Source organism: Palaemon carinicauda, chromosome 13, assembly GCF_036898095.1.
Source record: "Palaemon carinicauda isolate YSFRI2023 chromosome 13, ASM3689809v2, whole genome shotgun sequence".
Lineage (NCBI taxonomy): Eukaryota > Metazoa > Arthropoda > Malacostraca > Decapoda > Palaemonidae > Palaemon > Palaemon carinicauda.
In genome coordinates, this window is record NC_090737.1 from 40,892,733 (window position 1) to 40,915,353 (window position 22,621).

A 22,621-nucleotide genomic window follows, 5' to 3' on the forward strand; every position below is an offset into this window, starting at 1 on the left:
CGACTTCACTGATAAAGTTGAAAGGAATAATCAAGGTATAGAGAATGTGATGGGTGTCGAGCAGTAGCACCACCAGGAAAGAGCCTCCGACCTCCATTGGGGTGCGGAAAACAGTGGGGAACCCTAAACCCCACCAGAACCTGAAAGCTATTGATGTAGCTCCGAGGGCATTTTGCACCAGACACATACACTGAGCTAGGGGTGTAAAAGCAGGAGTGATAATAGCCTCCCCCTCAAAGTATATACCCAACACTGCATAGAAGGCCACGACCTACACTTGGCACATGGGGATTGATTGATTGATTGATTGATTTGAAGCTTTCTGGTATTGGCACATGGGGATGATTGCAAATAATCATGCCTCTAGTAAGAAGCACAGTGTGTAGATCTATAGCCGGTTTAATTAAAACTGGATGTAAAGTCCATTCTTGCGTGTAAGGAGTGTCTTGCTTCATATCATAATCAACAGCCACTATTCACTCCCTGAAAGAAAAAGAAAAGGAAAAGTTTGATTAAGGGCAAAATAGTGCATCTGTCCTAGTTACGGCCAAAAGCACAAGTGAAGAGATTTTTACTGGTGGGGGGGAGGGGGGACTACTAACCATCGCTCCACCCTGTCGTTTAACTACTTATTAAATGATTCAACAGCCGTCCCACTTGCTCTGAAAACAAATTCCCTACTTGAAGAGGACAATAGTTTATATTTCACGTAGGAGCAACTAAGGCTTTTCATGATACTATACAATACTGTAATCGCAAGAAAATTAAAATTCTTATGTATTTTCAAGAACCACTCTGTTACCTTTCCTGACGCTAATAAGGCTGACCCAAAGAATCCAGTTTTAAGAGATCAGTAAAATTGTAACAGAAAAAACTCAAGAAGTTAGACAGTAATATCTGGGCCTAGAAGAGATGTTGCATATTGCCTTTAGTAGTAACTACATGTTATATGGCTTGTCACATACCATGGCAAAATCACTCAAGGTTAAATTACATTATTCATTCAAGTTGTGGTCAATATGAGTGACCTATATTTTCAATCTTAGGGACAATGAGAAAATGAAAAATATAGCAACTATCTACTACAAATACATTAAAAAAAAAGTACAGTACGTACTATCATTACTCTCAATGGCATAAATTTCAACATCTGGGTTGATAGCACCATTACTTGCTGCACGCTCTCTAGCAGCTGTGAGTGGGGAGTCTGGTGGCGTTGGAACACCAGTGCATTCATCATCTTCCTCCTTTAAAAATAAAACCTCATGAAATAAAAGTTTCAGTTTTGCATGTAACAAAAAAATTTATTATTTTTGTGAGGATAGTTTCACTCTTACAGTGTTTCATTAAAAGAGAATGGTCAATCACAGGTATACAAGGAAAATTAAAATGCAAAGCAGAATTATTAACTTTCATTTTACTTGCCTCTATTACATCATCTTCCGATTCATTGTGCATTTCGCCCTCCTGTTCGGCTCTTGCTACATCATGAACCCCAAGCAGTAGTGAATAATCCATTAGGTTTAACCTCATCAAAAACTGAAAAGACATGTTACCATTCTAATATCTATTTAATATTTCTTCAAAGCAAAGAAAACACACCAAAAAAACAAATTAAAAAGTAATTTGTATTTTTCCTAAGATACAAACCAGGAGCTATTTATAGGGGTATTACTTCCGGCGTAGCTGATTGACGAGCCATGATAATTTTAGTGAGGAATAACTACTCTATCCGTTAGTTAGCGGGTGGGGAGGGGAGTAGACTGGCTACCCCGCTCACTCACACCTCTTGGCAGAGTAACCACTTTGCTTTCTGGCAGGACTTCTTTGGGGGACAGGGTGGCAGAACGATTTGTATAAGTAGCTCCAAGGTTTGTATGCTAGGCTTTATACAAAGTACTTCCAGTTTTATTATTTGTTCCGCCACAAATACAAACCCTCCACTATTCATAGGGATGACTCACTCCTAGGAGGGAGGAAGTCATCCCTTGCCTCTGCCATTCATGAGCAACCTTTAAACTGGCCTTGGTCATGACCCGGGGTTCTCTCTATTTCGATCTGTGATCAATTGTGGTAGGAGCCCTACCCTCACTAAAATCAAGTGTTGATATAAGGTTAATGTACTGATGGCAGCCTGCAGAAGCTTGTGTGATATTGAAACTAGCAGTGTGGCTTGTCTTTAACATAGGGACTCAAGTACAAGACCTAGAGTTCTTAAGACTTACCCAATACCCTACCTCCCTCAAAGAGGTAGTGGTGACGTAAAAAAGTATTACAGTATTCCATACTTAGGAGGTACAAGGGAAATGAGTCTTACCTGCAATGACGTGAGGTCAGCTAACTCATTAACACTCTTGGCCAAAGCCAAAGCAAGTAGAAAAACCACTTTCCATATAAGGAAGCGATCTGTTGCCTGGCATAAGGGTTCGTAGAGAGAGATCTTCAGAGACTGGAGGACCCGAACTGCATTCCCAGGAGGAGGTTTAAGTTCCGATGGGAGACAAGCCAATTGTATGAGTAGAGGCATCTGGGGGAGTGATACCCCTTCTACAATATTAGTCACAAAAGACCGACCATTTCGGCTGGTAGACTGACACTGAAAAGCGTCCGAGTTGTCTAGACATCCTTTCCACAACTCGTGAAAAACCTCTGAGAGAAGAGGTGCTGGACGGTTTTCAGGCATGAAATCAAAGCGAAGCTATGGCTTAGTGGAAAACGTTGGCATGTGACTGTTTTAGTAGAACGTGTCATGGAGGAAGTTCCCTCAGAAGATGCAAAAGTTCCGGGAACCATTCTGAGTGATCCCATAGCAGAACTATTGGAGTCATGATAAGTTCTTGCTTATTCTGACTTGGTTGAGGACTTTCTTACCAGACTGAACAGGGGGAATGTGTACACATCTGAGCTGTCCTACCGCTGTTGAAATACATCTTGCTCGAGAGCCTGGGGGTCCGTGACTGGGGAACGGTCGAGCGGGAGCCTAAAGTTCAGGGCCGTAGCGAACAGGTCCACAGTCGAGGAAACCCACAAAGTTAAGAATTTGTTGGCTACTAGATGATTCAAAGACACTTGGAACCCACTATCTGAGTAGCCCTACTCAGATGGTCTGCAAGCACATTCCTGGTGCCAGGAATGATGCGAGCGGAAGGGACACCTAGCTGTCTTCTGTCCATCTGAGTATTTCTACAGCTAGATGATGCTTTAAGAGAGCTATATGCTGGTAACTTTCTGATTCGGGCCAAAGGACAAAGATGGATTGGTGCATCATATGCCTCCCCTTCTTTTGATGCATCTGAGGAGAGCATCAGTTCCAGAGGGGGAGGGGAGAAGATTGGACTGTATGCAGAGGTTTTCTTATGCCACCCACCATCTGCAGTTCATTCCAAGGGGTCGGGAGATTGTGTAGCAAGAAAAAACATCTCGAGATGATACCAAGACGTTCCGCTATGAAGGGGGGGATCCTATTCTCCCTCCAAGTGCCACCAATCTAGTGGGGGTTGGCCGAGTAAGAATGATACAAATCGGTAAACCAGGTAGCCAGTAATGCTTATGTTATTACAGATAATCTCCTTAGAGATCGCCTTCCAGACAAGAGACCAGTCGGTAATTACTGAATGCAACCAACTACTCCCGAAGTTTAATAAGATTGAGATGTATCTTCAATCTATTGTTGGACGAGCAATAAGTGCCTAAGTCCACCTACGGACAAGTAACACAGACCTGTGAGCAGGACAAGCATACGGGCGTAGCCCGAATTAAAGTCGTGTCCGGAACTCGGAGAACGTACAAATACTACCGCTAGAGAGTTATGGGGTCCATTGACTGGCCAGACAGTACTACTTTGGATCCTTCTCTCTGGTTACGGTTCATTTTCCCTTTTGCCTACACACACCGAATAGTCTGGCATATTCTTTACATATTCTCTGCTGTCCTCATACACCTGACAACACTTAAGATTACCAAACAATTCTTCACCCAAGGGGTTACTGCTCTGTAATTTTTCAGTGGCAACTTTCCTCTTGGTAAGGGTAGAAGAGACTCTTTAGCTATGGTAAGCAGCTCTTCTAGGAGAAGGACACTCCAAAATCAAACCATTGTTCTCTAGTCTTGGGTAGTGCCATAACCTCTGTACCATGGTCTTCCACTGCCTTGGGTTAGAGTTCTCTTGCTTGAGGGTACACTCGGGCACACTATTCTATCTTATTTCTCTTCCTCTTGTTTTGTTAAAGTGTTTGTAGTTTATATAGGCGATATTTATTTTAATGTTGTTACTCTTCTTGGAAATTTAATTTTCCTTTTTTTTCCTTTCCTCACTGAGCTATTTTCCCTGTTGGAGCCCCTGGGCTTATAGCATTGTGCTTTTCCAGCTAGGGTTGTGGCTTGGCAGTTAATAATAATAATAATAATAATAACCGAGATTCCTCTTTCTTAAGAAAGCCAAAGAACGTTTGTATTTCTTCGTCTCCGATCAGTAAAACTGGCATAAGTATTGTATCAGATATACTTATGAGAAATTTTCGGTCGGAGTATTCCTTAGAAACTAAGACCTCAATCGGAAAGAAAGGAAGGACAAACCTATGAAGGCAGATCATATATACAGTATGTCTGGTTACGGGAAGGTAGATGAGTAATGTATAGCCTGGTTTTGGTAAGGGATATAGTCATTACAGCTTATTAGAATGGAGTTCTAACTGCAAGATGGTTTATAGCCCTTGTTAGCTGAAAGATCGCTTGCACGCATGTGTACTTGCCCATCTGCGTTGGCGTATGCTTAACCTTTGCCTCTGGGTAAACATTTGAAAACGAATTCGATTGCCGGAATAATGTCTGTGCGACGAATCGCAACATTATTGACAAAGGAAAATTTGATAGTCGACTAACTATAGTACTTTTTTATGATGTGAGCGCATATGGCCACAAACAAATATAGTTATTGTAGCGATCATTCCTCCTTTGGTTTGCCTATCCTCCTTGTGGGAGGGGCTTGCCAACGTTCATACACAAAGTTGTCTGGCTCACTTAAGGGAGGGGTTTGTAACGTTCGTAAACGTAATAAAAAGATGCCCACATAGTTGAAATAGTTAAAAAATGTAAGCTAACACTTCTCCCTTGGGACTAAATACTTGAGACAATAACCATGTAAGGATAAAATAAATAAGTCTCAGAAGCCTATCGTGTAAAACGAGAAGTTGTTGTGCCCAGGGGTACAATGATGGCATGCGGCTGACTCACTCAATCGGTAGAAACCATGTAAGTGACAATAACCTGATGGTTTTGTGTGGAGAGAACGCATGTGCCAGGAAGGAGTTCTTACTACCTTTATAAAGTTTCAACAACGCCCGTTGAAGATATGTAAAACATCTCAGGAACAAGAGTTTCCCAAAAAGAGTGTAGTCTCGTATATGATTGTTTGCTCAACAAGACCATACATTAGGTTGCCATCAACCGCTTTCCAGTATGGGGTTGCCATCGTACGCTTTCTTGCTAGTGCGAAAACTACCGTCTAATGCAGGCAAGACCTGCCAAAAGGAATTAAAGTTGAATGTAAAACTCTTTCTGCTGGCTTCCGTCCAAACAGTTGGGGGTTTCTCGATGATGAGAGACAAAACAAGCTGCCTGCTAATCCAACCACTAGACATGGAAGGGGTGGGGAGAAGGTGACGGTGGTTCATTCGAAAACGAAAGGAACAGTGCTGGCGAGACCAGCCTAAGCTGTCGCATAGCAATCAGCTGGGAGTGGCGATACATGTCACTCTATGCTGGATGACCAATCCTGTAAGGGGGTCAACCATAGAGCTTTCAGAGTTAAGCTCATATATATATATATATATATATATATATATATATATATATATATATATATATATATATATATATATATATATATATATATATATATATATATATATATATATATATATATATATACATATATATATATATATACATATATATATATATATACATATATATATATATATATATATATATATATATATATATATATATATATATATATATATATATATATATAGGTAGTAGGTTGGCCTGGGCACCAGCCGCCCGTTGAGATACTACCGCAAGAGAGTTATGGGGTCCTTTGACTGGCCAGACAGTACTACATAGGACCCTTCTCTCTGGTTACGGTTCTTTCCCTTTGCCTACACAGACACCGAATAGTGTGGCCTATCCTTTACAGATTCTCCTATGTCCTCATACACCTGACAACACTGTGATTACTAGACAATTCTTCTTCACCCAAGGGGTTAACTACTGCACTGTAATTGTTAAGTGGCTACTTTCCTCTTGGTAAGGGTAGAAGAGACTCTTTAGCTATGGTAAGCAGCTCTTCTAGGAGAAGGACACTCCAAAATCAAACCATTGTTCTCTATTCCTGGGTAGTGCCATAGCCTCTGTACCATGGTCTTACACTGCCTTGGGTTAGAGTTCTCTTGCTTGAGGGTACACTTGGGCACACTTTTCTATCTAGTTTCTCTTCCTCTTGTTCTGTTAAAGTTTTTATATTTTAAATAGGAAATATTTATTTTAATATTGTTACTATTCCTAAAATGATCTATTTTTCCTTATCTCCTTATTTCCTTTCCTAACTGGGCTATTTTCCCTGTTGGGGCCCCTGGGCTTATAGCACCCTGCTTTTCCAACTAGGGTTGTAGCTTAGCATTTAATAATAATAATAATAATAATAATAATAATAATATACAGTATATATATATATACATATATTTATGTAGATATATATATATATATATAATATATATTTATGTAGATAGATATATACAGTGGAACCTCTACATACGAACGTATCTACATCCGAATTTTCCAACATCCGAAATAAAATTCAAGCAATTTTTCGGCTCTACACCCGAATTTTATTTCGACACACGAAGTAAGCAATTTTCGTCATACCAGTTGTATCTGAATTTTTCGACACACGAAGTACAATTCGAACACGTTCCTACTCTACACCCGAAGTAAACAATACCCGTATACGAAGATGGTACTCATAGCGCCAGATGTATTTTTTATTTCCGCTGATAGAAGGCAGCACTTCGACCTCAGAGGGACCCTCAATTAGCGTGGCTTGGGTCCTTCCTCTGTTCTCGTCGGCTTCGTGTGGTTGTGCCCTGTGCGTTCCGCTATTAACTGTGTTTTAATCGTGATTTTTTATGTTCATCCCTTTACGGTATTTTACGTAAATCATGGGTCCTAAAAGGCTTAGTTTCGCAAGTGGTAGTGGTAGTGGTGAGAAAAGGAAGAAGGAAATGCTTTCTTTAGAAGTAAAGCAAGGAACTATTGAAAAGCATGAGCATGGCATCCACGTGAGTGAACTTGCAAAAGAATATGGCCGAAACATGTCGACGATCTCGACAATCTTGAAACAGAAAGAGAGTGAAAGTGTTTAAATTAATCATCAAAAAGAAAAAAAGAAAATGTAAAAAAATATATAAAATATAAAAATAAAAAAAAAATAAACTAAGTTAGGTTAAAGTTCACTTAGTTTAAGTTAGAATAAGTTACGGCAGTGTACATAGTCACCCTCTCTACCTCCTCACCGCCCGTCCGTCTCCTCTCTGCGTAGCAAGAAAGACACCTGCGCTGGACTTTTAAGGTAAAGTGACGCTAAAACCCCGTTTCTTATTTATTATTTCATTATAAATATTCTTTTTTACATGTCTATTATCTAATTTAGTGTGCATTATTGTCATGTTTAATTATGTGTAGTAATTTATTTGGGAGTTATCATAGGTTTTTGGGCGCAACCACGGATTAATCCTATTTTAATGTATTCTTATGGGAAAATTCGTTTCGACAACCGAACATTTTTGACACCCGAAGTCGGTTGTGGAACGGATTAAATTAGTTTGTAGAGGTACCACTGTATATATATATATATATATATATATATATATATATATATATATATATATATATATATATATATATATATATATATATATATATAAATAAATAAATATATATATATATAAATAAATATATATATATATATATATATATATATATATATATATATATATATATATATATATATATACACACATATATATATATGTATATATATATACATATACATACATATATATATATATATATATATATATATATATATATATATATATATATATATATATATATATATATATATATAATATATATATATATATAGATAAATAGATAAATGTACAGATATACATACATATATGCATACCTACATATATATATATATATATATATATATATATATATATATATATATATATATATATATATATATATATACACACACACACATATGTATAAGAATAAGCAAGTTAATACACAAAAGTTAATGGCAGTCCAAAATAGGGGAGGAGGAAGAGTGGATACAGCCGGTCTCCATCCGAGCCAAAAGTAAAGTGATCTAAATCACTGGTGTGTGAGTGGGAGCGGTAGCAAGCTAACCCCCCCCCCCTCCCTCTAATTAGTGGTGTGCGTAGTTAACCCTCGCTAAATTTTAATGGCTCGTCATTTCAGCTTCGTAGAAAGTAATACCCCTAAATAAATAGCATAGGTTTGTATTTCAGTTACGGAATAAACGGTACTTCATAAGGTAGGAAATAAGTTTCAAATGAAAAAGGCTCTGTCTTCAGTGTCTGGTAAAGGACATGTTGATATTTAAGTACCTCAAAGTAGAATAAGTATTACAAATTCTTTGCACAACATGGCTAATAAATAAGTAACCTCAAATTTAAACTCCCTTTTTAAATAATCAATATAAAAGCTTTTAAACCTTAAACACTCAAACTACTACCTTGTTCCACAGAGAAAAGATGTAACCTGAAAGACAGGAAGAAAGGGGGGGAGGCAGCAGGGGAAGGGGGAAAACCAGGGAAACAGTACCTGCCCAAACAATAATACTTCTTTCCCTTTCCACACATTTTGTTTCTCTATCCTTTAATCAAGTTGTCTTGATAGAATCTTCATCAAAAGATAGTGCTACAAGCAATACGCTAACTACAATGCTGAATGCTCAGCCCTCTGGTGATCCGGTGACTCAATGACGTGAAAATATTTTTGGCCGAAGTGATACGATGACGTGAATTGCCGTGACACACGTAACTTATTTTTTGGGGGAAATTCAGCGTCAATACAAGTCACTAAAGGAAAACAAAACTCACACCACAAGACAGCAGATGGTTGAGGGACATGTGGAGCCTAAAAGAAAATGGGAAGTAGCAGTGCATGCGCAGCAGGCCTATGATGATCTCCAATGTGACCTATTATTTTTTAATGTACAGTATTGTTTGCACCTTGTTTTGCCATATTTCCTGAATTTATGGGTAATTTTATTTCGAAGTGCGTTACACGTGATTTTAGAGAACAATGCAAAGTAAATATAAAGATGAGAAAACACATTAATTTTATAAGGTCTGTGAGAAAATGACACCATTTCCCTAGTCTTTGTGTCCCATGTGACATATTTTGTATTTGACTGTGTATATATATGATTATATATTTTGCTTATATATATTTTCATTTTGCATTTGCTGGCATGCACAGCCATTTTTTAGTTTCATTGGAATTTTTTTTTATGTATGTGCTTTGTTCGCCACGTGGACACTTTATTGCCTTGTTTTTTTTTTTTTATAAACCAATTCACGCTTTCGTAGAAAACATTTTCTAGGGGGTTTGTCCGTATGTAAATAATTGTAATATACATGTCTCATACATAATTAAAAAGCCAATTCTTTATGTTTTTATATGGTATATAAAACGTAAAAGTATTAATGCTTCTATACAAAAAACATTATCATAACACCTAAACCAAATTGCAAAACTTACTCTATCTTCTACACTTTATTTATTCCTTTTATTGGAAATTCAACTGGCTTTACAATTATATTTTTTCCTTATCTTTATTTGTTACGTAGTAACAATGAAAAAGGACAACATAAGTAGGTCAGAAAATCTGAAATTTTTGCTTAAAAAAAAAAAAAAGGCTATTTTCTATTCATTCACATCTCACTTACTAATACATATATTGGAAAGAAGTTGCATCCACGTAAAAGATCTACAATTCTACATAATTTGCGTATGCCACTCATGGCACACTTTAATGATACCTCCTTAAGAATTAAACTGTTCAATTCATCGACCTTGGTTAAATGCATGATTGCTGACTAACTGGTGACCAAGAACAAATAGCTAATTCTAGAAGTAAAGACAAAATTAGCTAAAATCTATTCTAAACTTCAAGTAAGACAATGGCTAGTACACTGTAGATAGTTTGTGGAGAAATGAGGAATTGCTCATGAAATATGGACATTCATCTCATGATATATTAAGCTTGTGAGAACAATAACAAATCTCACAAATTCACAACAATACATTACCTCTACATCGGCAGTTAATGTTTCCATAAGTTGCTGCTTGGCTTCTTCACCAATATAAATTTTAGTTCCATCCTTGACAAAATCATTGTCTTTGAGAGTTGGAAGATCTTTCTCCAGCTCTCTCACTGATGCTTCGCGGTCAACTGTCGAGCCTTTAAGATCGTACTTCCTGGAAAAAGTATTCCCATTTGATAAAATGAGTTTTCATTTTTTTCTAATAAATATTAAACTACAGTATTTCAAAAATATATAAACCTTTCTTTCACTAACTGTTTCCATTTCATGAAATGACCAAGACAAGAAGCGTCCCTAAGGTGTGGAGTATAGCACAGGTATGGGCAGACCAACTTGTCCTAAACGTCAAACAAGTCCTAATTTGTGTCATTGCAGCTTTGATGAACATAAATTCAGAAGGTCCTCAACTACAAACTACTTGATAGTTTCCAAGAAGCCTTGTGTAAGTCATTAATTGCTAAATTTTGGCCTAGGGTAGATAAAACCTAACTGCAAATGTCCTTTTGCTTACTGTATTAAATATCATAGATTGTTTTGTTATAGTATTTATTATCCCATGTACATGAGGTAAATCACAAACTGTTATGACAATCACGTTTAGCAAACAGAAAATTTGAATAATGAGGTCAGTGCTGACCCCATTAGCGACAGTGGCGTCTGAAACTACTCCGGAGTAGCACAATTTTCAAAATTCATAATTTTTGTTACAAATATCTGAGATTTATAATTTCAATTAGATACCTATCTGTTTCTCAAAATGTTTGAAAGTTGAGGACATTCTGCTATTAGAAAAACATTTGTGTTTTTTAAAATTGACAAATTTGGAAATAATTTGTATCTTACCTAACTATACAAACCTTTACCTCTTTACAGTGTATGTTGTTTCGGTGAATTCTGAAAACTACCCAAAAGGTTTTTTTAGCGAGGTATGATTACCAACGGCTCGTTACCCGTAGAGTTACTTCACTTTTTAAATTGCAGGCAGAACTTTTCTAGGGATTAGGTGATGGCGGGTCAGGTATGTGTAAAGAGCTCAAGGTTTATATATCAAGGAAAAATACAAATCATTTAAAAATTTGACATTTTTTCAACAGAAATACAAACCCTTTTCACTCTTTACAGTGGAGACTCACCCTTAGGTGGGTGGAAATCATAAAACCTACTGGCTGGAGACTGTCCCAAGGTGTTAATGTGTGCTTCACACGAGTTTAATAGATACACCCTGACACCTCGTTAATTCTTAGAATATGTGAGAGATTTCACGGCCTAGGCAATCAAGTGAATGTGTGAGAACTCAGCAATGTGACTTCACCAGGTAAGATAATATTTGGAGCTAAATTCTACATTTAACCTAAACATTGCCTGATTCCACCTCACATGGATATCGGGGACATAATTATACATGCATATATCAGGTTGCACAAAGGATGATAATCCATCCATCCATATACCAAGGCACCTCCCCCAATTTTGGGGGGTAGCCGACACCAACAATGAAACAAAACAAAAAGGGGACCTCTACTCTCTATGTTCCTTCAGCCTAATCAGGGACTCAACCGAGTTCAGCTGGTACTGCTAGGGTGCCACAGCCCAACCTCCCACATTTCCACCACCGATGAAGCTTCATAATGCTGACTCCCCTACTGCTGCTACCTCCGCGGTCATCTAAGGCACCGGAGGAAGCAGCAGGATAAAAAAAAAAAAAAAAAAAGGATGATAATACCCACCTGTAATTAGAGGTCAGCTTGCAGAGTTTCGCAGTTTCTCGACCCCAAGAGAGGGGAGAAAGAAAGACAAAAAGGTCAAGTTTCGCAGTTCCTCGACCCCAAGAGAGGGGAGAAAGAAAGACAAAAGGGTCAAGTTTCGCAGTTCCTCGACCCCAAGAGAGGGGAGAAAGAAAGACAAAAGGGTCAAGTTTCGCAGTTCCTCGACCCCAAGAGAGGGGAGAAAGAAAGACAAAAGGGTCAAGTTTCGCAGTTCCTCGACCCCAAGAGAGGGGAGAAAGAAAGACAAAAGGGTCAAGTTTCGCAGTTCCTCGACCCCAAGAGAGGGGAGAAAGAAAGACAAAAGGGTCAAGTTTCGCAGTTCCTCGACCCCAAGAGAGGAGAGAAAGAAAGACAAAAAGGTCAAGTTTCGCAGTTCCTCGACCCCAAGAGAGGGGAGAAAGAAAGACAAAAAGGTCAAGTTTCGCAGTTCCTCGACCCCAAGAGAGGGGAGAAAGAAAGACAAAAAGGTCAAGTTTCGCAGTTCCTCGACCCCAAGAGAGGGGAGAAAGAAAGACAAAAAGGTCAAGTTTCGCAGTTCCTCGACCCCAAGAGAGGGGAGAAAGAAAGACAAAAAGGTCAAGTTTCGCAGTTCCTCGACCCCAAGAGAGGGGAGAAAGAAAGACAAAAAGGTCAAGTTTCGCAGTTCCTCGACCCCAAGAGAGGGGAGAAAGAAAGACAAAAAGGTCAAGTTTCGCAGTTCCTCGACCCCAAGAGAGGAGAGAAAGAAAGACAAAAAGGTCAAGTTTCGCAGTTCCTCGACCCCAAGAGAGGGGAGAAAGAAAGACAAAAAGGTCAGTCACTCGCACATCCATTCTAGTCTTGCACCGGGTAACATCTGCCCTCAACCAGCTGCTACTTGTCCTACAAGGGAGCCGGAGTGCTTGCGACCATGTTTTGTGCAGCCACCAAAAGACCTATGGCTATGGAGAATGTGTCCAGGTTTCTTTGGGTTACATCTTGCAAGTAGTTGGCTGTGAAGGTTGTTTGATGCTTCAAACGCCCACTTGTAATACCTGCGCCACAGAGAAGTTCTATTTGAATGCCAGGGATGTGCTTATACCCCTGATGTCATGAGCTCTGGGTCTTACTAGTCTGAAGATAAGAGTTTGGAACAGGAGCTCTCTATCACTTGCCTAATCCAAGCGGAGATACTATTGCATGTTATTTTCCTCTTGACCCTTGCCTGTGCTGACGAAAAGTCTGTTAGTCTGTGGGCGAGCTCCTGTGGTTCTTTTGAGATAAGATCTCAGCTCCTTAATAAGCCATGATAATAGCTGATCTAGATTGTCCGTTACAAAATGTAGACTCTCAATCCATAAGGGCCAGAATCTCGGATAAGCTACAGCCAGATTTTGAGTCTTGGCAATAAACTCAGGGATGAAGCCGACTGCCTCCATCCCCCTTGAATGGGCAAGGATGCTTGATAGACTATTTAGTTCACTGACTCTTTGCAGAGGCCAGGGCCAGCAGAAACACCATCTGGAGTGTTAAGTTACGATCTGACGATTGACATAATTGTTAATAAGGTGCTCCTTTCAAGGGTCATAGCATATGTACTACGTTCCGCGGAGGAGGTCTCACTTCCGACTGAGGGCAAGAGCACTAAAAGCTCCATATGAGGAGAGACAATTTCATCATGGAGGAAATGTTACTCCTTTCAATCTAAAGGCGAGGGTTAAGGACGAGCGTTAGCCTTTTACCGTCAAGATTGAGCTGAGTTTTTCCTCCCTGAGATATAAAATAAACTCTGCTATCACAAGGATAGTGGCTTTGAAAGGAGCGACACTCCTTCCATGACACCAACCATAAAAAATAGACCACTTAGCCAGGAGGTATCCGGACATCCTTTTCACAAGGGTATCCAGACATCCTTTTCGCAACTGGTTGCGAAAAGCCTCTCTTTGAGAGGAGATGCTGGATAACCTCCAGGCATGAAGTCATAGCGAAGTTACGGCTTTGAGGAATATTCTTGCACGTGGTTGTTTGAGTAGCTCAGGAAGAAGTGGTAGCTCTCTCGGAGCATCTGTGAGCAGGTCCAGGAACTATTCTGTATGCTGCCACATTGGAGCTGAAGGTCATTGAGAGATCTTGCAATGCCCTTAATTTGTTTACGAGTTGTCTTACAAGGCAAAATGGGGGAAACACATAAACATCCAACCTGTCCCATGGATGTTGGAAGGCATCCTGCCAGATGGCCTGGGGATCCAGTAATGGCGAGTGATTATAGGAATGTGATATCCGGTGTTCCACAGGTAGTGTTCTTGGCCCATTACTTTTCATACTATATACACATGACATGTGGTTTGGCCTAGAAAACAAGCTTGTTGCATATGCAGATGATGCTACTCGCTTTGCATCAATTCCATCCCCTGAATGTAGATCTAGGGTTGGTGAATCCCTTAATAGAGATTTAGCTAGAATTAGTGCATGGTGCAAATTATGGGGTATGAAGTTGAATCCTAACAAAACTCAAAGTATGATTGTAAGTAGGTCAAGGACGGTGGCTCCTCAACATCTGGATCTCAGTATTGATGTTTCTTTAAATATTTATGACTCTTTCAAAATTTTAGGTGTGATTCTCGACAGTAAATTTACTTTTGAGAAACATAAAAGGCCTGTGTCTTCTTCAATTGCACAAAAAATAGGCTTATTGAGAAAGTCTTTCAAGATTTTCGGTGATCAATCTATTCTGAAGAAGTGTTTTAATTCTTTCATTCTACCTTGTTTTGAGTATTGTTCTCCTGTCTGGTCTTCAGCTGCTGATTCTCATCTTAATTTGTTGGACAGAAACTTACGGTCTATTAAATTTCTTATTCCTGATCTAGATATTAATCTCTGGCACCGTCGTTCAATTAGTTCATTACGCATGTTGCATAAGATTTTTCATATCTCTGACCATCCTTTACATTCAGATCTCCCTGGACAATTCTATCTTGTTCGTAATACTAGGCAGGAAGTTAATTCTAATAGCCAGGCCTTCTCCATCATGAGGCTCAATACTACGTAGTACTCTAGAAGTTTTATTCCAGCTGTTACCAAGTTGTGGAATGATCTTCCTAATCGGGTGGTTGAGTCAGAAGAACTTCAAAAGTTCAAAGTTGGAGCAAATGCTTTTTTGTTGACCAGGCAGACATGAGTCTTTTTATAGTTTATTTATGACATAATTGTTTTTGATGTTGTTAATAGCTTATATATGACATGTCTGTTTTGACGTTACTTATTTTAGAATGATTTATTGTTAATTTGTTCTCTTCATTTATTTATTTCCTTATTTCCTTTCCTCACTGGGCTATTTTTCCCTGTTGGAGCCCTTGGGGTTATAGCATCTTGCTTTTCCAACTAGGGTTGTAGCTTGGATAGTAATAATAATAAGAGCATTGCGAAGAGGTCAATTGTTGGAGAACCCCATAGTCAGGGCTTTTATAGCACTTTAATGACCCAAAGACCACTCGAAGCTAACTATCTGTCTTCCTGCTCAGTTTATATGCCAGATCATTCCTCTTGCCTGGAATGAATCAGCCTAAGATGTCCTCTGTCCATCTCAACATTTCCACAGCTAGGGCAAAGAAGCTGTGAAAAAGTACCTCCTTGTTTTTTAACGTGAGCCACTATTGTGTTGTTGTCACTCATCAGTACCACAGAGTGTCTCGATAGCTAGGGCTAGAAAACCTGCTCTCATTTCCAGGAGGTTTATGTGACACTGTCGCTAGGACTCATACCACAGTCCGGAGGACGTGTGGTGGAACATGTGAGCCCCCTCCCCTTCTTTTGACACATCTGTAAAGAGCATCAATGATGGTCTAATCTACTAAGGAGGTTGCAGTCTGACACCCACCAACTCAGGTCTATCTTTTGCTCTTACCCTATCGGAACCCAGAGGTTCATAGTCTTTGTGCTTAGACCAAAAGGTCTTCATTTGCCACTAGAAAGAACAAATACGAAGATGGCTGTTGGGCAGCAACCTCTCCAACGAGGACAGGTGACCCAGTCGCTTTTGCCAGTGACAAGAAGGTAGCTTGCCTTGTATTCAGAAACGGGTTGATTACCTGTTTCAGTCTCTGTATTCTGTCGAAGGAGGGAAAGACTTTGCCTAGCTATGTGTCGATATTCACTCCGAGATATACCAGGTTCTGAGTATGGAGCAGAGAGGACTTCTTATGATTTACCACAATACCAAGACCATGGTAAAACTTGAGAAGTTTGTCTCGATGTGGGAGAAGGATCTCCATCGAGTCCGCTAGAATCAGCCAATCGTCTAGATACCGAAGTAGACGAATGCCGTTCTTGTGAGCACAGGTCAACACCAGGGAAAAAAGCCGTGTGAAAACCTGAGGTGCTGTGGACAGGCCGAAGAACAGCACTTCGAACTGGTGTATCCTGTTGAAGATAAACCTTTCTTATATAAACGTGTGTGTGTGAGAGAGAGAGAGAGAGAGAGAGAGAGAGAGAGAGAGAGAGAGAGAGAGAGAGAGAGAGAGAGAGAGAGAGAGAGAGAATGTGTGTGTGTGTGTGTACACTATTACTAGATAGGAACAACTTTTGCTATACAGACCAGTAAGGGGATACAGAACAGTAAGGGGATGATGATGAATCAGTGAACTTTACCTTAGTACAATACTGTACTGTAACCTTACTGTGTCCAGTACATTGTGTACATGTATGCAATTGTTTTGTACACTGTACGTATGATTAATATCTGTTGTAGAAACAAAATTAAAACTATTAGGCAGTATTTACTGTGTTAATCATCAACTCAGGCACCCGCTTGTGGCAAGGGGCAGTGACTTTTTAGGTTAAGAGCTAGCTCACCCTAGTGTAACATTCGCAAATTTTCGCTTTTCGCAACTGTGTCTGTAACCTAACTATCGCAAATAACGAGGCTTGATATTATTCCCCAAAATAATATCCACTGTAAAGAGCAAAGGGGTTTTGTATTCGTGCCAGAACAAAAATCACTTTACACACAAATGATACTGTTCTAAACTCTATTTAGGAGGGGAGGATAGGATTATCTGATATAAAAGGATCTACCTTGTAATTCAAAGATGCCGTAATAAAAGTTCTAAACATCAGATATGGAGCTGTATCCATATGACAGAACTTTAGAGCAATAAAATAAGTGTTTAGACAAGAAAGCCATTAAAAATCCAATAAAACACATGATTTGCAAAAATGTCTAGGGTGTTCACAAAAGAGCTTGATGTATTCGCAGACTACAATATTGAGAGATTTAGCTGCCTGAGACAGTGGGATTCCCAATACATGCACAATATTACCATAAGATTACGTTTTCTTTTTTTTTTCTAAATAGGCTGAAGTACCGAGAATGATTTAGCGATCTTTAAAGGCTAAATACAAGTAATCAGTTTGCTGATAAATTGAGACAGTAAACTAACAAGATCCATTGTAGCTATTGTGACAGTGCATAATCTATTTAAAGTACAGTTAGGTCGCTCTGCTTTTAAAAGCTGCCCGATTCACTGCATAGAAAGTGTGCTTGCAACTCTAAAAACTTGGACAAGGATGGAGTCATTAGCTTTTTGCAGTCAAATAAAAATATTCATCAGTGATGGGAACTTAGCAACTAGTATTGAGCACCAAACAAGATGATAATATCTACAGCTTAGCACACTAAGATGTTAATACCTAAATTCTAGTACACCAAACAATATGTTAATACTAAGGTTTAACAATGTACATAAGAGTACAAAAAAAACATCCATACTTGTGAATTGGAAGGAACGTTGAAAAGACATTTCTCATAACCACACAATAGGTCTCCATGTTTTCTACAGTCAGTCGATACATAGCCAGGTACTGTGGTAAAAGAGTTTTGCCATGACGACTCACTACATACTGAAAAATGGAGATAAATATTAGTTTCCGGGTAAACATCTTCACTGAAGTCTACAAAAATACAAATAGTTATTCTACGTGGTATAAGGAAAGTGAAAGAACTAAATATAAAGAGATGTAAGTTGTGAATTGTTACATCAAACAAGTTTACTGTAAACTAATGTGTATTCATACAGAAGTTGAAGCTGAAATGAAAAAGAAAAGAGTAGGAATGGAGATTCTTTAAGGCAAAATGATCGGCTAAACAAAAATTTTAAAATCATACAAAGGGAGCAAAGAAATAAGTGAATAAAGCTGTTCAAACATTTACAAGCAGACCTGAATTTTAGACCAGGTTGTAGGTGCAAGCACTTTTACAAGTGCTCACCTTCAGTCCTAAAATTTTCCTAAATTTTTACAGGCAGAAGGAGAGTTCAAGGTCAGCATAATCAGGGAAAAATAATAAATTTTAAATGTAATTTTTATTTTTCCAAGCTATATGGATTTAATAAAGAATGTCTACAGCAGAACTGGAATGACTTGAAATTTGTTGAGAAGATACCATATTTCTTGTGTCATAAAAAGCTATACGTGGTAAGACCCCACCGATATTTAGCTAAAGAATTTTTGGAAAAAAACAAATTGAGGTTTTCCAACCTATCATAGCAGTAATTCCTAGTCGGTGATTCTAGTGTGAGTTTTTGCGTCACAATAAATTTTCTTAAATTGGATATATTACTAGATGTGATAAGTAAATATAGATTAGCTGCTAACCCAATTTTATTACATATTAATATAAAAAACCACTAAACAAGTCATAGTTGCTACCACTGTAACAATGTTTTCAAGTGTTTGTTTACATGAAAGCAGTGCTGCCAATTATTGAGAAATTTCACAAGGTGGACTATTTTTTCTGATGTTTGTGTGACTCTAGACCTAGTTAGTTTACAGCTAACTTGGTAACAATGAACTCAACTGGATGAGAGATGTTTTTCAAGATTCTGTTAAGTAACAACTATCTGCATTATTTATGAATCCATGCAACTCAGCTATTACAAAAACAATGCTTTATTACAAAATATCAACTAAAGATGAGAAAATAGATAAATACTGTATAAACAACTTTTTGGATACCATTAGTTGGCATGTTTGCATGTAGATGATGTTGACAAATTTATCAGCTGACCACCAAAACAAAAACAAATATCTTGTTACCTTTATTTACTGAAGAAAGTGCATGTAAAATAAACTAATTTACATACAAATGATAATTGTAGGCTTATACTTTATGTCTGGTGAGTATGAGTGTTTGTGTCATAACTGGGACATTTGAGGGTTATCAAACTTCCCTATAGAACTTTATCTTAGTGTTAAGACGTAGGGTGTTTTTTATGGTATTTCTTAAGGAAAAAAACGTGGGTCTTATGACACGAGAAATACAGTAGTTGATGATAAATAGTGAGTGTGGGAGAGTAGCTCCGCCTACTTCCCTGTCAAAGTCTCTTCATTCTTTATCTTTTGTTCCAGGCTCAGAGGAGTGTTTGGGGTGGAAAGTTTAATTGTCAATGACTCAGATTTTTATAGCTTTGAAAAATAAAAAAATTTCAAGTTATAATTACTTTTCCTTGCTTTACAAACCTGAGTCTGGTGGCACAAGGGGAAATTCCCACTCATTAGCCTGTCACAGATTAATCACCTCTGTCTTAGGCCTAGGACTTTGAGGTGGGAAATCTATTCTAAAGAGCTGTAAAATATATAAATTACTTCTAATATGTTAGTTGTTCTTAACCATAAACATAGCTTTCATTCTTCAAAATAGGGAAAATCACTCACTGGTTGGAAGAAGTCCTCTAGAACCAAACTGGAAGGTTATTTTCTTTTCTAGACATGTCATCCTTCCTGTTCCCATACAGGAGTGAGGAAAGTAACAAAAAATTTCCTAACAGCTAATTATACGACCTACTTAAGGATAAGACATAACAGAATGTCTGCAATTGTTGCAGGCAAAGACAAAAGTGAAGAATCTTTGATAGGAAAATGAACGGGGCTACTGGACTGCAGTCACCACCCCTTGTTAACCCTTTTACCCCCAGGCTCTTTGGAAATTTCCAACCCTTAACCCCCAAGGGGTTATTTTTTTTCTCAGCATATTTTGCAGTATATTTTTTTTTAATTGCTCTAACAGCCTTAATTTTTGTCATAGAGAGGTCAGGTTGGTCTCATTCTCTTGGAAAATGCCTGAATTTTTTCAAAAAATTATCAAAAATATGAAAAAAAAATTTTTATAGCATTTTTTTGCAAGGACGCACCGGTACGTCCATGGGGGTAAAGGGATGGGTTTTGTGAAACGTACCAGTACGTCCTTGGGGGGTAAAAGGGTTAACTATTTCATTAAGGAGCACAATTCAATACCAATTGGTTGGAATGCTCAAAATTAGTATCATTGCATTTTTGGCTAGAAGAATGTTACTATTTCCAGTTTCCAATATGTTTTATAATGTAAATAATTTGTCATATAGCTAAACATTCATTTTGATATATTTAAGCAATAGCATCCGGTCCCTTAAACGACCCTCTTTTGACTTGGATACATATTAATTTTTTCTTCAAAAATTCCAAGGAATAATTTTTTCTTCAAAAATTCCAAGGAAAGATATTTTGGTATCTCATATACACTAATTCAGCCATTTTATATGATTTTCTGAGGAATAGATTATCAGTTTTCTCATGTAACATATTGAATTCATAATTAAAAGTTTTCTCCACATATATTCGTCTTATTTCTTTCTCTGCTCATTTACATATTTTGTAATTTTTATGATTATGTAGAAAGATGCATAGAGTGTCAGAGAAGATGAACAAAAAAACAAAAGCATATAATCTGACCACAAAAGTATACGGACGAGAATATATTATGTTAGCCAATTTGCTCAACTATGCACATTTGGTACATGTAACATTTATTTATGTTTATGGGAAGCTATACCTTTGGATAGGAGAAAACGGGCATACAAATGGAGATTAAATAACCCAGAAATACTTCGAAGCCTGTTTTCTCTGGTAGCAGCAGTAGGTGATTCAACATATGAAGCTTCACTGAGGTGGATAACAGTGGAGAGTAGACTGTGGCACCCTAGTAGTACCAACCAAACTCGGCTGAATCCCTCATCAGACCGGAAGGAACAAAGATAAGAAAAGTCCCCTTTTGTTCTTTTTTTGTGTAGGCTACACCCATCCCAATGCTGTGGTTGATAGATTATATTTTTGCAGAAAAGTGATATCTAATTCTTTTTTTATTAATAGACTGATTTTTTATTCAATCAGGAAAAGATAGGGAATTGTATAGCCTACAATCTGGAAAATCACTTGTCAAAAAACAAAAAACTTCTATATGAAGAAGTCACAATGGAAACTTTTCTCTAAATTGATAAAATACATATAAAAATTAAAATGCTAAGGAAATTTCTTCTTTCCAGTTTTTGTAGATGATATTACCTTTCACAGGCTTTTTTAAATGAAAGAAATTGACTGAGAAAAAAATAGATAAAAGAGTTTGAAGTAATCACAAAATGACAGTTTTAATGGGGCTGAGTCGCGCTATTTAATGAATACGACAACCGTTGCAGCTCCACTGAAGATATAGCCTATTTTAAAGGACAAAAGGTTTGTAATATATGCATAGGAACAATTATGGACTGACATCAACCTGGTCCACATCCACATGAACATCAGATAAGTGTTGACAATTTCAACCACCTCCTACATTCTATCCCTTTGCAAGCCTTAATAAACTGCTGCATTTATAATAAAATTTAAGTGATCTTACCCTATTAGCAATAAGTTCCAAATGACATGTCCCTGACCAACTATCAATTGCTTTGCTTATGTTTCATCACTAGGTACATAAAAACATATAAAAAGAGAGAAAATTTTAAAAATGGCTACCTTTCCTCAACCTGACATGACCAAGTGTATTTCCACAGAGAAAATATTTCTATTCGAGTTCATTCTAAAAGTGAGTTAATTGCCCGACTATAAAAGGTATTATTAATTAATTTAATTTCCCTGGTTCAAACGTATTCTTTTCAACGCCTGAAAACGAGCAACTATATCTACCATTCTAACATACACAAGATTTTCTATGGTCAATCATAAAAATTTGCCAACTTTTCAGCGTGGGCAATGACTAATAACAGCACTATCTTCAACATTAGGATAATTCTGGAAGTAAATCTTCTATGCATTTGCAAGTGACGTGAGGAAGGCTTAGCGGGGAAAAACATTAGTACTGTATTAAAGAATCCAGAATATTGCCAGATTCATTCTACAGTTCCATAGCAGAGCTTCAAGATTATTGGGCTTATACTGTAAGTTTAAGATGCCAGATGGGTAACTCAAGAAATACCCATCAGTGGACTTTGGTGTCTGTACTCGTGCTCTTATAAAGCTGAGATCATGTGTGAGCAAAAGAAGTGTCTGATTGGATATGATCACTCGCATCTTAAGTGTCATGTTTTCTCTTCACTGAATTTGATAAATGTCAAGTACTTTCACTTCTCTTTCTGAACTTTCTGCTTGAATTCCCAGGGCCCA

The 22,621-nt window shown here is 37.9% G+C and overlaps 2 protein-coding genes across 3 annotated transcripts in view; both read right to left on the reverse strand.

Moving 5' to 3' along the window:
* Positions 1 to 22,621, reverse strand: part of LOC137652295 (uncharacterized) — a 133,190-nt gene that overhangs the window by 13,637 nt on the left and 96,932 nt on the right. The gene's annotated exons all lie outside the window — the stretch shown is intronic.
* PIP4K (phosphatidylinositol 5-phosphate 4-kinase) overlaps positions 353 to 22,621 on the reverse strand; it is a 101,896-nt gene continuing 79,627 nt past the window's right edge. The window contains exons 6-10 of one of the 2 annotated variants that reach the window (XM_068385604.1): positions 17,919 to 18,049; positions 10,413 to 10,581; positions 1,426 to 1,539; positions 1,118 to 1,247; positions 353 to 483 (exon numbers count right to left, since the gene is read on the reverse strand). In XM_068385604.1, coding sequence (XP_068241705.1) covers positions 473 to 483; positions 1,118 to 1,247; positions 1,426 to 1,539; positions 10,413 to 10,581; positions 17,919 to 18,049 — 555 coding nt within the window. In that variant the 3' untranslated portion in view covers positions 353 to 472. The remainder of the gene's footprint in view (positions 484 to 1,117; positions 1,248 to 1,425; positions 1,540 to 10,412; positions 10,582 to 17,918; positions 18,050 to 22,621) is intronic. The other variant, XM_068385605.1, reaches the window with a different exon arrangement.